This window comes from Gymnoscopelus microlampas (genome assembly GCF_963454915.1).
Source record: "Gymnoscopelus microlampas genome assembly, chromosome: 19".
In the NCBI taxonomy this organism is placed as follows: domain Eukaryota; kingdom Metazoa; phylum Chordata; class Actinopteri; order Myctophiformes; family Myctophidae; genus Gymnoscopelus; species Gymnoscopelus microlampas.
In genome coordinates this window covers 4,259,294-4,273,933 of record NC_139956.1, presented here as the reverse complement: position 1 = coordinate 4,273,933, position 14,640 = coordinate 4,259,294, and the positions used below count along the sequence as shown (strand labels likewise).

General features: G+C 39.7%; 2 protein-coding genes across 6 annotated transcripts in view; both read right to left on the bottom strand.

Annotated features, from left to right (window-relative positions):
* LOC311034844 (vitelline membrane outer layer protein 1 homolog) overlaps nucleotides 1-14,640 on the bottom strand; it is a 286,803-nt gene that overhangs the window by 57,504 nt on the left and 214,659 nt on the right. The window lies entirely within an intron of this gene.
* Nucleotides 11,667-14,640, bottom strand: part of LOC311035209 (arrestin red cell-like) — a 38,288-nt gene continuing 35,314 nt past the window's right edge. For 2 of the 5 annotated variants that reach the window (XM_084043286.1, XM_084043287.1), the window contains exons 12-14: nucleotides 14,513-14,589; nucleotides 14,187-14,241; nucleotides 11,667-13,883 (exon numbers count right to left, since the gene is read on the bottom strand). In XM_084043286.1, coding sequence (XP_083899412.1) covers nucleotides 13,787-13,883; nucleotides 14,187-14,241; nucleotides 14,513-14,589 — 229 coding nt within the window. In that variant the 3' untranslated portion in view covers nucleotides 11,667-13,786. Of the gene's footprint in view, nucleotides 13,884-14,186; nucleotides 14,242-14,512; nucleotides 14,590-14,640 lie in introns of those variants that run through there. The other 3 variants (XR_014599673.1, XM_084043288.1, XM_084043289.1) reach the window with 3 other exon arrangements.

Here is a 14,640-nt window from a genome sequence, read left to right as displayed (position 1 = left end):
TTAAACAGGCATAAGTCATGCCTCGTTTGGCCGAAAGTCGTGAAACTTGCTTACACATGTGCCTTGACTCATGAGGAACACACGTATCGATTTGACCATTAAGCTCCGCCCTTAGATTTTCCGCAATTTTGAGCAGTTTGAAAAATACTTGTTTTTGCCAGTTCTGGCTTAACCGTGCATACGCTTTTTACGAAACTCGGCCATATGGTAGATGCTCATGAAAAACTACCAAGAAATAATTCTCACACTCATTCGTCAAAGGGTGGCGCTATAGCACTCAATTGAAAGTGCCAACTTTGAACAGGTACAACTCATGCCCTGTTTGACCTACAACCATGAAACTTCGATACACACATGCGTCTCTTCATGCCCGACAACTTTCGTGGTCTGACTTTTGACCTCTGACCTTTAGATCGCCCACCATTTTGAATTATATGAAAAACAGTCATTGGCTCCTAACTTCTGCATTTTTTCACTTATGGAAAATCCGTTGGAAATTTTTGTAGGCAGTGGTCCAAAGTTCATGTGTAAAATGTTTTGTGCAGATTGCTCAAAAATCCCAGGAGGAGATAGATTTGAACTATTACAGTTTTATGAAAATTATTCATCTGTGCCTAAAACATACATGCAGACTCACATTTCTTTGAAACTTGGCAGAAATGTACAGGGTCATTCCAAATATCACTGAAACCAATCTCACTCCAATTGGCCAAAAGGGGGCGCTATAGCAATTTTTTGAAAAGGCAGACTTTAAACAGGCATAAGTCATGCCTCGTTTGGCCGAAAGTCGTGAAACTTGCTTACACATGTGCCTTGACTCATGAGGAACACATCTATCTCTTTGACCAGTAAGCTCCGCCCTTAGATTGTCCGCAATTTTGAGCAGTTTGAAAAACACTTAAACCCAGGATTTTTCAGCTATTTGCGTGAAACTGTATCATCTGTGTGATCTCCTTTTTCACAGTTACTTATCTGTTGGGCCAATGGCGTCTCCCTTAAATGAAGGCCTCACAATCTCAGGGTCGCCAGTTCAAGCCTCACTTGATGCAGACTTAATTTAAGTTGAATTGCAAACAACATGACTGTAATACATGTGCAAATGGTAAAGATAACCTGAAATGCTTATTTGAGAGTACGATTTCTCAATGTATGACATACTTCATTCTGAAAATAGACGATCTACAATCTCAAAACTTTTCAGATAGCAACGTGTTTCTGAGCTTGTAGATCGGCTGCTTTCACTGTTTTCGGTAGCGAGGAGACATACAATTTCTCTATTGGTAAATGGTTTGTGAACGAGTGATCTTAGTGTTGGCTTGGTTCATGACAGAAGGCAAGAGTTTATGATCTTCAACAGAAAACATCAGCCTGGACAAAGCTATAGCACTATAGGTAGTGTTGCAGCCTATTAGCCTATCATGGGGCGGCCATAGCTGGGTGGTTAGTGAGCACGCCCAGGGAACCAGAGGCCCTGGTTGCCCCAGGTTCGATTCCAGGCCATCCCAGCATATGCGTAGATGAAATGAAATTCGTCCCTGAGCAAGACTCTTAACCCCTAATTGCTCACAGGTTCTCATTGGAAACAAGACCACAAGGACTTTCATGAACGACCTGTTAAAAGGAATTATCCTTATCCTAGTCTGAAGGTTGAGAGTTCGATTCCTGTTAATGGCAATAGGTTGAGATGTCCAATCTATCCATTCTGTTTCCATCTCTCTCTCTCTCATCAATCTATTCCGTTTCCATGTCTCTCTTCAATCTATTCCGTTTCCATGTGTGTCTCTCTCTCTCTCTCTCTCTCTCTCCAGTCTCTCTCTCTCCAGTTTCCATGTCTGTCTGTCTCTCTCTCACTGGCCCCGTATTATCGCTGCTTGCAGCTATATTACGAATTGTTTTTCGCTCCCTCTCAATTCAAGGCTAATCTTAGTTCTGGCTTAACTGTGCTGTCGCTTTTTACGAAACTCGGCCATATGGTAGATGGTTATGAAAAACGATCAAGAAATAATTCTCACAATCTTTCGTCAAAAGGTGGCGCTATAGCACTCAATTGAAAATGGCAACTTTGAACAGGTACAACTCATGCCCTGTTTGACCTACAGCCATGAAACTTGGATACACATATGCGTCTCCTCATGCTGAACAACTTTCACCCTCTGACTTTTGACCTCTGACCTTTAGATCTCCCACCATTTTGAATTATATGAAAAACAGTCATTGGCTCCTAACTTCTGCATTTTTTCACTTATGGAAAATCCGTTGGAATTTTTTGTAGGCAGTGGTCCAAAGTTCAAGTGTTAAACGTTTCGTGCAGATTGCTCAAAAATCCCAGGAGGAGATAGATTTTAACTATTACAGTTTTATGAAAATTATTCATCTGTGCCTAAAACATACATGCAGACTCACATTTCTTTGAAACTTTGCAGAAATGTACAGGGTCATTCCAAATATCACTGAAACCAATCTCACTCCAATTGGCCAAAAGGGGGCGCTATAGCAATTTTTTGAAAAGGCAGACTTTAAACAGGCATAAGTCATGCCTCGTTTGGCCGAAAGTCGTGAAACTTGCTTACACATGTGCCTTGACTCATGAGGAACACACGTATCGATTTGACTATATCTGTATCAATTTTGAGCAGTTTGAAAAATACTTGTTTTTGCCAGTTCTGGCTTAACCGTGCATACGCTTTTTACGAAACTCGGCCATATGGTAGATGCTCATGAAAAACTACCAAGAAATAATTCTCACACTCATTCGTCAAAGGGTGGCGCTATAGCACTCAATTGAAAGTGCCAACTTTGAACAGGTACAACTCATTCCCTGTTTGACCTACAACCATGAAACTTCGATACACACATGCGTCTCTTCATGCCCGACAACTTTTGTGGTCTGACTTTTGACCTCTGACCTTTAGATCGCCCACCATTTTGAATTATATGTAAAACAGTCATTGGCTCCTAACTTCTGCATTTTTTCACTTATGGAAAATCCGTTGGAAATTTTTGTAGGCAGTGGTCCAAAGTTCAAGTGTTAAACGTTTCGTGCAGATTGCTCAAAAATCCCAGGAGGAGATAGATTTTAACTATTACAGTTTTATGAAAATTATTCATCTGTGCCTAAAACATACATGCAGACTCACATTTCTTTGAAACTTTGCAGAAATGTACAGGGTCATTCCAAATATCACTGAAACCAATCTCACTCCAATTGGCCAAAAGGGGGCGCTATAGCAATTTTTTGAAAAGGCAGACTTTAAACAGGCATAAGTCATGCCTCGTTTGGCCGAAAGTCGTGAAACTTGCTTACACATGTGCCTTGACTCATGAGGAACACACGTATCGATTTGACCATTAAGCTCCGCCCTTAGATTGTCCGCAATTTTGAGCAGTTTGAAAAACACTTAAACCCAGGATTTTTCAGCTATTTGCGTGAAACTGTATCATCTGTGTGATCTCCTTTTTCACAGTTACTTGTCTATTGGGCCAATGGCGTCTCCCTTAAATGAATGCCTCACAATCTCAAGGTCGCCAGTTCAAGCCTCACTTGATGCAGACTTAATTTAAGTTGAATTGCAAACAACATGACTGTATCAATGAATACATGTGCAAATGGTAAAGATAACCTGAAATGCTTATTTGAGAGTACGTTTTTTCAACGTATGACATACTTTATCTGAAAATAGCTGATCTACAATCTCACAACTTTTCATGGTTTGTGAGCTTGTAGATCGGCTACTTTCACTAGTTTTGGTTCTGAGGAGATGTACAATTTCGTCATTGGTAAATGGTTTGTGAACGAGTGATCTTAGTGTTAGTGAAACAGGGGCTTGGTTCATGAAAGAAGGCAAGAGTTTATGATCTTCAACAGACAATATCAGCCTGGACAAAGCTATAGCACTATAGGTAGTGTTGCAGCCTATTAGTCTGAAGGTTGAGAGTTCGAATCCTGTTAATGGCAGTAGGTTGAGATGTCCAATCAAACCATTATGTTTCCATCTCTCTCTCTCATCAATCTATTGTTTCCATGTCACTCTCTCTCTCTTCAATCTATTCCGTTTCCATGTCTCTCTCTCTCTCTATTCACTGGCCCCGTATTATCGCTGCTTGCAGCTATATTTACGGGGCCAGAGCTCTGCTCTGGACACGTATTGTTATTCGCATTATTCTGTCACTTCTTCTTCTGCCACTTTTCGCAGTTCTGGCTGAACCGCGCTGTCGGTTTTTACGAAACTCGGCCATATGGTAGATGGTCATGAAAAACGATCAAAAAATAATTCTCACAATCTTTCGTCCAAAGGTGGCGCTATAGCACTCAATTGAAAATGCCAACTTTGACCAGGTACAATTCATGCCCTGTTTGACCTACAGCCATGAAACTTGGATACACATATGCGTCTCCTCATGCTTAACAACTTTCACACTCTGACTTTTGACCTCTGACCTTTAGATCTCCCACCATTTTGAATTATATGAAAAACAGTCATTGGCTCCTAACTTCTGCATTTTTTCACTTATGGAAAATCCGTTGGAAATTTTTGTAGAAAGTGGTCCAAAGTTCAAGTACGAAACGTTTCGTGCAGATTGCTCAAAAATCCCAGGAGGAGATAGATTTTAACTATTACAGTTTTATGAAAATTATTCATCTGTGCCTAAAACATACATGCAGACTCACATTTCTTTGAAACTTTGCAGAAATGTACAGGGTCATTCCAAATATCACTGAAACCAACCTTACTCCAATTGGCCAAAAGGGGGCGCTATAGCAATTTTTTGAAAAGGCAGACTTTAAACAGGCATAAGTCATGCCTCGTTTGGCCGAAAGTCGTGAAACTTGCTTACACATGTGCCTTGACTCATGAGGAACACACGTATCGATTTGACCATTAAGCTCCGCCCTTAGATTTTCCGCAATTTTGAGCAGTTTGAAAAATACTTGTTTTTGCCAGTTCTGGCTTAACCGTGCATACGCTTTTTACGAAACTCGGCCATATGGTAGATGCTCATGAAAAACTACCAAGAAATAATTCTCACACTCATTTGTCAAAGGGTGGCGCTATAGCACTCAATTGAAAGTGCCAACTTTGAACAGGTACAACTCATGCCCTGTTTGACCTATAACCATGAAACTTCGATACACACATGCGTCTCTTCATGCCTGACAACTTTCGTGGTCTGACTTTTGACCTCTGACCTTTAGATCTCCCACCATTTTGAATTATATGAAAAACAGTCATTGGCTCCTAACTTCTGCATTTTTTCACTTATGGAAAATCCGTTGGAAATTTTTGTAGGCAGAGGTCCAAAGTTCAAGTGGTAAACGTTTCGTGCAGATTGCTCAAAAATCCCAGGAGGAGATAGATTTTAACTATTACAGTTTTATGAAAATTATTCATCTGTGCCTAAAACATACATGCAGACTCACATTTCTTTGAAACTTTGCAGAAATGTACAGGGTCATTCCAAATATCACTGAAACCAATCTTACTCCAATTGGCCAAAAGGGGGCGCTATAGCAATTTTTTTTAAATGCAGACTTTAAACAGGCATAAGTCATGCCTCGTTGGGCCGAAAGTCGTGAAACTTGCTTACACATGTGCCTTGACTCATGAGGAACACACGTATCGATTTGACCATTAAGCTCCGCCCTTAGATTGTCCGCAATTTTGAGCAGTTTGAAAAACACTTAAACCCAGGATTTTTCAGCTATTTGCGTGAAACTGTATCATCTGTGTGATCTCCTTTTTCACAGTTACTTGTCTGTTGGGCCAATGGCGTCTCCCTTAAATGAATGCCTCACAATGTCAAGGTCGCCAGTTCAAGCCTAACTTGATGTAGACTTAATTTAAGTTGAATTGCAAACAACATGACTGTATCAATGAATACATGTGCAAATGGTAAAGATAACCTGAAATGCTTATTTGAGAGTACGTTTTTTACGTATGACATACTTCATTCTGAAAATAGCTGATCTACAATCTCACAACTTTTCATGGTTTGTGAGCTTGTAGATCGGCTACTTTCACTAGTTTTGGTTCTGAAGAGATGTACAATTTCTTCATTGGTAAATGGCTTGTGAACGAGTGATCTTAGTGTTAGTGAAACAGGGGCTTGGTTCATGAAAGAAGGCAAGAGTTTATGATCTTCAACAGACAATATCAGCCTGGACAAAGCTATAGCACTATAGGTAGTGTTGCAGCCTATTAGTCTGAAGGTTGAGAGTTCGAATCCTGTTAATGGCAGTAGGTTGAGATGTCCAATCAAACCATTATGTTTCCATCTCTCTCTCTCATCAATCTATTGTTTCCATGTCACTCTCTCTCTCTTCAATCTATTCCGTTTCCATGTCTCTCTCTCTCTCTATTCACTGGCCCCGTATTATCGCTGCTTGCAGCTATATTACGAATTGTTTTTCGCTCCCTCTCAATTCAAGGCTAATCTTAGTTCTGGCTTAACCGTGCTGTCGCTTTTTACGAAACTCGGCCATATGGTAGATGCTCATGAAAAACTACCAAGAAATAATTGTCACACTCATTCGTCAAAGGGTGGCGCTATAGCACTCAATTGAAAGTGCCAACTTTGAACAGGTACAACTCATGCCCTGTTTGACCTACAACCATGAAACTTCGATACACACATGCGTCTCTTCATGCCCGACAACTTTCGTGGTCTGACTTTTGACCTCTGACCTTTAGATCGCCCACCATTTTGAATTATATGAAAAACAGTCATTGGCTCCTAACTTCTGCATTTTTTCACTTATGGAAAATCCGTTGGAAATTTTTGTAGACAGTGGTCCAAAGTTCAAGTGTTAAACGTTTCGTGCAGATTGCTCAAAAATCCCAGGAGGAGATAGATTTTAACTATTACAGTTTTATGAAAATTATTCATCTGTGCCTAAAACATACATGCAGACTCACATTTCTTTGAAACGTTGCAGAAATGTACAGGGTCATTCCAAATATCACTGAAACCAATCTCACTCCAATTGGCCAAAAGGGGGCGCTATAGCAATTTTTTGAAAAGGCAGACTTTAAACAGGCAAAAGTCATGCCTCGTTTGGCCGAAAGTCGTGAAACTTGCTTACACTTGTGCCTTGACTCATGAGGAACACATCTATCGCTTTGACCAGTAAGCTCCGCCCTTAGATTGTCCGCAATTTTGAGCAGTTTGAAAAACACTTAAACCCAGGATTTTTCAGCTATTTGCGTGAAACTGTATCATCTGTGTGATCTCCTTTTTCACAGTTACTTGTCTGTTGGCCCAATGGCGTCTCCCTTAAATGAATGCCTCACAATCTCAAGGTCGCCAGTTCAAGCCTCACTTGATGCAGACTTAATTTAAGTTGAATTGCAAACAACATGACTGTATCAATGAATACATGTGCAAATGGTAAAGATAACCTGAAATGCTTATTTGAGAGTACGTTTTTTCAACGTATGACATACTTCATTCTGAAAATAGCTGATCTACAATCTCACAACTTTTCATGGTTTGTGAGCTTGTAGATCGGCTACTTTCACTAGTTTTGGTTCTGAGGAGATGTACAATTTCTTCATTGGTAAATGGTTTGTGAACGAGTGATCTTAGTGTTAGTGAAACAGGGGCTTGGTTCATGAAAGAAGGCAAGAGTTTATGATCTTCAACAGACAATATCAGCCTGGACAAAGCTATAGCACTATAGGTAGTGTTGCAGCCTATTAGTCTGAAGGTTGAGAGTTCGAATCCTGTTAATGGCAGTAGGTTGAGATGTCCAATCAAACCATTATGTTTCCATCTCTCTCTCTCTCTTCAATCTATTCCGTTTCCATGTCTCTCTCTCTCTCTATTCACTGGCCCCGTATTATCGCTGCTTGCAGCTATATTTTGTCTTGATTTCCTTTCCAGCCTTAAAACAGATTTCGCAATCTGTTTTAATATGTGTACACATTCTTACACACACAGGACAATGCATGTTAATAGTTGTTTAGAATCATTGGTTTATTTTCTAAAATGCAGTACAAAATAAAGCAGCATCATTTCATTTTATTGAATAAAACAACATAGCTTATAGTTTCCTTTAACACCATAAGTACTGTATCTCTTCATATCATTGTTTCCCAGTAGCATTGAAGTATACAGACAGTATGCTATCAATCTTAATTTCACTAATAGGTGGAAGTTGATAAGTTCTTTTGGAGAAGACCAGTGGTTCTCAAAGTGCGGTCCAGGGACCACCAGGTGTCCTTAAGCGGGTTCCGGCGGTCCCCAGCTAAATTTAACCGCTTTAACTCTACATATGTCCTGAAAATAGCAGATCTACAAGCTCTCAACGTGTTGCAATGTGATGTGTTGAGTGCTTGTGGATCTGCCATTTTCAAAACATCTTGAAAGTTTTTGAAAATAAGAAAATATTTTCAGATGGGGGTCCGTGGCCAAATACATATTAATTTGGGTCACATGGAAAACGTTTGAGAACCACTGATTTAGGTAAAACACACACAACTAAATCAATACACAATAGAGCAAGTCTGACGTAATTTACACACCCGACCTGAGTCGCGTTTTTTCTCCCCATTCAGAATTCCCATAGACGTGTTTAATATCGTGTCAAATAAGAACGGTGTTCCAAAAATAAACAAATTATCCTGGCGATTTGACTCTTATGGATATGAAGCATCAACTGACGACTGTGAGAAAACGCTAATGTTACTTCCTTAGTTACATTTTCGCCAGAAACAGACTGTATCAAATATGAGTGACTGACTATCATAAACGATACAGAGCCACCTCCCTGACAATATCTTTTTAAGTCACGACCCAGGGGATGAACGAGTGACGTCAGGACTTCTGTACTCTATAGTCTAAAAAACAACATGAATCACATTATAGGATGCTTCATATAGGGTTATTATGCTGCATAAGGAGCATAAGAGTAATGTAGGATGCTACATAAGGATCATAAGGGTAATAAGGTAGGATGCTGCATAAGGGTCATAAGGGTAATAAGGTAGGATGCTGAATAAGGATCATAAGGGTAATAATGTAGGATGCTGCATATGGATCATAAGGGTAATAATGTAGGATGCTGCATATGGATCATAAGGGTAATAATGTAGGACGCTGCATAAGGATCATAATAAGGTAGGATGCTGCATAAGGATCATAACGGTAGTAAGGTAGGAAGCTGCATAAGGATGAACAGAGAAAACAACACAGGACAAACAGTCGGGGATCCAGTCACCGAAAATTTGAGAGGACCTGTGATGTCATGCTATACTTTTTTTTGGTGTTTTTTCTATTAATTTGGTCATTAAGGTCCACAGAATGAGAGGCCTGCCCTGCCGGAAACATCGCGAAAAAAAGTTATGGCCATTTTTGTATAATGAAGCCTTTATTTTTTTGCCCATTTTCGCCTATTGTAAAAAACTAGGTTTCTTTTCTTAAAGTGCTCAGTAGGTTGTGTAGGCTGTCAATAAATGATTCCCAGATACACAGAACACATATGTGAACAACACCAAGTCCAAAAATACACTCACAAAGCCTTTCCAAATGATTTATAGACATTTTTGGTACCAAAAATGCACCCGTTTTTGGCATTTTCCACAATACTTTCATCTTTACTTCAATAGTTATCAACTTTGCCATGGGTTATGACATCAGCCAATGTCTCATTATTTTCATCAATCTGTATAGTCATTCCACAAATTTTTTTTTTTAAATCAACCCAAAATTAAAGGAACTGTGGTGACTTTATTACCCTTATGCTCAAAATTCCCAGAGCCTTTTTTTCTTCTTGAAAACACCTGTACCCCCACAAAAGAAACATGTGCCATGGGTCATGACATCAGTCAATGACTTATTATTTTCAAATATATATCAGCAAATATTTTGATAACTTTATTCTTTACATTATTATTAATTTCATCATGTGTCTCGCTAGCCAATCACAGCGCGTCTGCGAAGTTTGAAGTTAATTTCATCATGTGTCTCGCTAGCCAATCAAAGCATGTCCTGTAAAGCTTAGCCTATGGGCGTGTTTTCCACAGCATGGCGTCACAGCGAAAGACACTTCACGACGGAAAGAAAAACTTTCACCGCGGATGGGTTCTAAACCCTCTTATAGGAGCACAGCCCAGCCCAGCCTACTAGAGCTTAAAACAGCCTATTAGAGACCAGTAGAGTCTAGTACAGTATAGCCTAGTACACCCATGACTAGTCCAGCCTTTTGGGAGAACAGACTAGGGGAGGGTGGTATAGGCTATACTAGCATGGAACAGCCTGGACTAGGCTAGACTAGGTTGTAATAGGCTGTACCAGACTCTAATAGGCTCTATTAGGCTGTACTAGTCCCTTGTCAGCCCTGTAGATACTCAGACCATTGGGATTAACCACTGTGTACATGGGCAATAGTTTGTGTGTGCACGAGCAATAGTTTTACATGAACATTTGTAGGCCAACGTAAAGTATTGCCTTCTATAGCCTAATAGAGCCCAGTACAGCCTAGCATAGCCTGCTATAGCTGAAAACAGACTATTAGAGCCCAGCAGAGTCTAGTACAGTAAAGCCTAGTACACCCAGGTCTAGCCAAGTCCAGCCTGGTGGGAGAACAGAATAGGGGAGGGGTACCAGGCTATGCTAGGACTGATAAGGCTGGACTAGGATAGATTAGGCTGGACTAGGCTGTACTAGACTCTAATAGGCTCTATTAGGCTGTACTAGGCTCTTGTCAGCCCTGTAGATCCTCAACACATAGGGACTAACCACTGTGTACACATGGGCAATAGCTTGTGTGTGCACGAGCAATAGTTTTGCATGAACCTTTGTAGACCATGATACAGATCTGCCTTGTACAGCCTAATATAGTCTAGTACGGACCAGCACAGCCTACTGGAATTTAAAACAGTCTATTAGAGACCAGTAGAGTCTAGTACAGTAAAGCCTAGTACACCCAGGTCTAGCCTAGTCCAGCCTTTTGATGGAACAGACTAGGGGAGGGCGATATAGGCTTTACTAGCATGGAACAGACTGGACTAGTTAAGACTAGGTTGTACTAGGCTCTACTAGGTTGTACTAGGCTGTACTAGGCTGTAATAGGCTGGACTAAGCTGTAATAGGCTTTAATAGGTTGGACTAGGCTGGACTAGGCTGTAATAGACTGTAATAGCTGTACTAGGCTGTACTAGGCTGGACTAGGCTATAATAGGTTGGACTAGGCTCTACTAGGCTGTAATAGGCTGGACTATGCTGGACTAGGCTTTAATAGGCTGGACTGGGCTGGACTAGGCTATAATAGGCTGGACTATGCTGGACTAGGCTGTAATAGGCTGGACTAGGCTGTAATAGGCGGGACTAGGCTGTAATAGGTTGGATTAGGCTGTACTAGGCTTTAATAGGCTGGACTAGGCTGTACTAGGCTGTACTAGGCTGTAATAGGCTGGACTAGGCTGTAATAGGCTGGACTAGGCTGTAATAGGTTGGACTAGGCTGTAATAGGCTGGACTAGGCTGGACTAGGCTGGACTAGGCTGTAATAGGCTGGACTAGGCTGTAGTAGGCTGGACTAGGCTGTAATAGGCTGGCTCAAAATTCTGGGAATTTTGAGCATAAGGGTAATAAAGTCACCACAGTTCCTTTAATTTAGGGTTGATTTTAATATTATTTTTTGTGGAATGACTATAAAGATTGATGAAAAGAATGAGACATTGGCTGATGTCATAACCCATGGCAAAGTTGATTACTATTGAAGTAAAGATGAAAGTATTGTGGAAAATGCAAAAAAACGGGTGCATTTTTGGTACCAAAAATGTCTATAAATCATTTGGAAAGGCTTTGTGAGTGTATTTTTGGACTTGGTGTTGTTCACCTATGTGTTCTGTGTATCTGGGAATCATTTATTGACAGCCTACACAACCTACTGAGCACTTTAAGAAAAGAAACCTAGTTTTTTACAATAGGCGAAAATGGGCAAAAAAATTAGGGCTTCATTATACAAAAATGGCCATAACTTTTTTTCGCGATGTTTCCGGCAGAGCAGGCCTCTCATTCTGTGGACCTTAATGACCAAATTAATAGAAAAAACACAAAAAAAAGTATAGCATGACATCACAGGTTCAACCCATTTTCAAGAGCTTTTGGGCCTGTGGATCCCCGACTATGACAATCTCTTACAGTGAGTCAGACAGCAGCAGTTCCACTCTGGTACACCAGAAGGCGCAACATTAACCACTTAAAGGTGTTGTAAGGAGTTATACTGTATGTTTTTGTTTAACAGCTCTATACTGTGATACAGGTATGAATCATTGCTATAGAGCTTGTAGATCAGATATATATTAAAAAAAAAGAAATCCTTGAACAAAATGTGTAAAATGTGAAATTGTAATGTAATGTAAAATTCCTGATATATATACACTATCCCTGCCAAGAGGAACGACCATCTTGCCATCTTGCCACCATCGGGTCAAAGAATGTATGTTCTAAATGGATATAATGCAGTTATTATTTAGTCACAAACTCTTGTTAAAGGTACAGTAGGGTAAGTGACATTTTTAGGTGAAAACTAAAAGTTTTTTGTTAAAAGGTTAAAGCACTATTAGTGTGATAGTAATCATAGAGTGTTTGTTCAGTAACAGGAGTCTCTCTGTTTCTCCAGCTCTTTAATAAACAGAAAATACCTTTTCAGGTAGGTGACAAAATGTCAGCCAATCAGGAGAGAGTACCCATTTATCAGCTTCATTTTTATAGTGTTGTAGTTCCAATTGTGTCTGATCATTTCTTTGTGACAACACTTCCAATTCCACTTGTTTAATCTGTATACTGACTGAGTTCTCTATCCTGATTGGATAAAATTGGTATCCTGACCTGAAAAAAGCATTTTCTGTACAGAGCTGGAGAGACATGGAGACTCCTGTTACTGAACAAACACTCTATAGCAATGGGTACTATCACAATATAGAGCTATTTAACACTTATTTTAACCAAAGAAAATCACTTACCCTACCTTTAATATTGGATCAATATTTAAAAATAAATAAATCAAATTGAAATATGGAGATACAAGGTTTCTGCCCGACAGCAACGATCTACAATATTTGGTTCTTTTACAGTAGTATAGAAATAATTCTCTAACATGTACACGCATATCTATAATATTTTGTAACATATAAATCTATATAAATCTAAATCTATATTCATATCTGCAGGGCTGATCAATCACACTATTGACAAGTTAAAACCATTGTCTCACACATTATAAGAGCCAGTGGTTGGATGTAACTAAGTACATTTACTCAAGTACTGTACTGTACTGTACTTAAACACTTAAACCCGTATGGTTGACCGGAGTCCCTCAGGGCTCCATACTAGTGGCGTTTTTGTTTTCTATTATTGTGAGGAAAGCTTTGGCTGAACACAGCCGATGGACAAGCTCACAACGCAGGTTTAAGTGGTTATTATTAAAGTACAATGTTGACTTGAGTATACTTACATTCTCAACATTCTACACTTCTACTCACATCTCAGATGCAAATATTCTTAACTCCACAACAATTATTGGAATGCTTACAGTTACAAGTTACTTTGTAGATATAGATTATTATCAGAAAAGCCCTATTTTATATACTTTGTCTACTTGAAAATAGCCGCAATCTAAAAGCTTACACAATGCGTCTCGTCGATCGCAAAATGTTCTGAGCTTGTAGACATTTTCAAAATGAGTATGACGGGTATATTTTGATTTCAATAGGTTGTACTTTTACGAGAGTATTTCTACATTGTAATACTGCTACTTTTACTTAAACATATGTGCTGTGTTTCTAGGAGAAAAGGTCTTCCTCCTCTTCATCCTTCATCCCCTTCAACCGCAGACGAGCAAAGTCCTCAAAGACAAAGTCCTCGTCCTGAGAGAAGTTCCTAGAGAGAGAGAGAGAGAGAGAGAGAGAGAGAGAGAGAGAGAGAGAGAGAGAGAGAGAGAGAGAGAGAGAGAGAGCAAGAGACGGAGTGAAATATTGACCTTGTTCTGAAAACTAATTACATGGCTTTATCACTGCGTTATATTCACGTTCTGTGTGGATGCACTCATGAACAGCAGTTTAAATTAATGTGAATTAATCACACAAAGTAAACTCACACTGTGTATGGACCTTTACATTGATGCAAACATAAATACAACACATATAAAAACAACTGACTATGGAATATTGAACAAACACTTACTTTGTCTCAAACTCTATCAGGTTGGATTCCACCGCGGTGTCTGTCTCTGGAGGAACTATAAAAACACAAGTTATTATAGAGTACACATTCATGATAATGACAGATCAATATTGATATTGATTTGTCCATGAAAACAACATGTTATATGATTAATAATGATCATGATGGTTACTGTTTTTAAAACTGTGTTTAAAACGTTTTCATGTCAAGGCCCCTCCAATTAATGTATTTGGCCGCGGAGCCCCATCTGAAAATATGTTGTGCCAGGCACCCCCATGTGTCTGTGTGTGTGTGTGTGTGTGTGTGTGTGTGTGTGTGTGTTCTACCTGGTTGTGGTGTGGCGCTGGTCTGGTCTGTAGGTTTGGGGTGCATCAAGACAAATGGCAGTTCAACCGCTACGTCCCTAATACACACACACACACACACACACACACACACACACACACACACACAC